Source organism: Nicotiana attenuata, unplaced genomic scaffold, assembly GCF_001879085.1.
Source record: "Nicotiana attenuata strain UT unplaced genomic scaffold, NIATTr2, whole genome shotgun sequence".
In the NCBI taxonomy this organism is placed as follows: Eukaryota; Viridiplantae; Streptophyta; class Magnoliopsida; order Solanales; family Solanaceae; genus Nicotiana; species Nicotiana attenuata.
In genome coordinates this window covers 1-1,713 of record NW_017695716.1, presented here as the reverse complement: position 1 = coordinate 1,713, position 1,713 = coordinate 1, and the positions used below count along the sequence as shown (strand labels likewise).

Genomic DNA, 1,713 nt, shown 5'->3' with positions numbered 1-1,713 from the left:
TCTGATTTCCGTGTTTTACCCCCTAAATGCAGTCCTATGTGTTCTTATTTGTCGCCTAGTATTTTGCCTTTAAACCTGAGGGTCTGCCTAGAACCCCCCTCCTCTTTTTAGGATAGGAGTCCCAAATTCCTCCGGGACTGATAGGAAGGGACGTGTAACAGCATGCAATAGAGGTCGAGACCTCTAAACCCCTGGACATAACTGCAGGACATATCCAGTACTTGCTCAATTTCTCCCATCATTTCATCTTCACTATTTTCTACATCCCCAATCAATACTCGTTCAACAGGATCTACAGGGCTCATATAGGGCACTAACGATGTAGCATCACTCTCCACCACAGAGATCATGGATAACTCTTCATAGTGGGCTGGTAACTTGAGTGCTCTATAAACATTCAAGACCTCCACTCGATCACCCACTCTCATTGTCATTCTTCCTTCGCAAACATCGATAATAGCTCGGCCCGTGGCTAAGAATGGACGCCCCAAAATAAATGGGACTTCCTGATCAGGCTCGTAATCCAAGATAATGAAATCAGCAGGGAATATGAAGGAACCCACTTGAACTAGCACATCTTCAATCACTCCCTCAGGATGAGCAAGGGAGCGATCAGCTAACTGTAAGATAACTGTTGTTGGGCGTGGCTCACCCAAACCCAACTGTCTGAACACCGATAGCGGCATCAAATTGATGCTTGCTCCAAGATCACATAAAGCTCGCCCAATAACAGTTTTACCAATCGAGATTTGGATAGTGAAACTACCTGGATCCTTCAATTTCTGCGGTAACATGCCCTGAATTCTTGAACTGCACTCCTCAGTGAGTGCCACAGTCTCGAACTCGGTTAGCCTCCTTTTATTTGCCATAATGTCCTTGATGTACTTTGCATATTTGGGTACTTCTTGTAAGATGTCAACCAATGGAATATTAATTAAATTTGCCGAGGTTTGACGACTACAAATCATCACAGTGCAACCTCTATATACCCTTCTAGCAATCACAGAATCTCCTATCGGAGTAGATACCGCAAGGGGTTTACTTATCAATTCAGGTTCAATGCCAAACTTATTAGCCACAAAGGGTGTAACATATGATAATGTAGATCCCGGATCAATCAGCGCGTATACATCATAAGAAAACACAGACAATATACCTGTAACAACATCTGGAGATGACTCGAGATCCTGTCGACCTACTAGAGAATAGGTTCGATTTTGAGCACCACTCGAACTCTGCACTGCACCTCTACCTCTACCTCGACCTGTCGACTGCTGAAAACCCCGTGCTGGAGGTCGAATTGATGAGGAAGAACCAGACACAGATCCGGTCGGCTGAGCCATACCACCAACTCCTCTGTTAGGACAATCCCGTATCATATGGCTAGGTTGTCCGCAAGAATAGCACGCATCAGAACCTCGACGGCACAGTCCAAAGTGGGCCTTACCGCACTGATCACAACGTGGTGTTAGGGGTCTCGTCTGATTAGTATCTCTGTGATATTGCGAGCCTGATGCCCGCGAACTCTGACCTGGACCTAAATAGGTAAATCGATCATATCGAGGCCTCTGGAATTGTGGAGGAGCACTAGCTACAGATGGCGCCGAACTCCTCGAAGACTGGGGCCTGACATTGCCTCTGAAGTCATCAGAATACCCTACAAATCTCGCCCGCTTATGCTGGCTCCTATCCCTGCTCCCTATCTGCCCTTTG

The 1,713-nt window shown here is 46.4% G+C and overlaps 1 protein-coding gene across 1 annotated transcript; it reads right to left on the bottom strand.

Annotated features, from left to right (window-relative positions):
* Positions 1-221: 221 nt before the first annotated feature.
* Positions 222-869, bottom strand: LOC109222651 (the record flags this gene model as incomplete). The annotated part of the gene is made up of 1 exon (XM_019386978.1): positions 222-869. A coding segment is annotated over exon 1 (648 nt), but the record flags the coding sequence as incomplete, so codon positions are not given.
* Between the last annotated feature and the right edge of the window lie 844 nt (positions 870-1,713).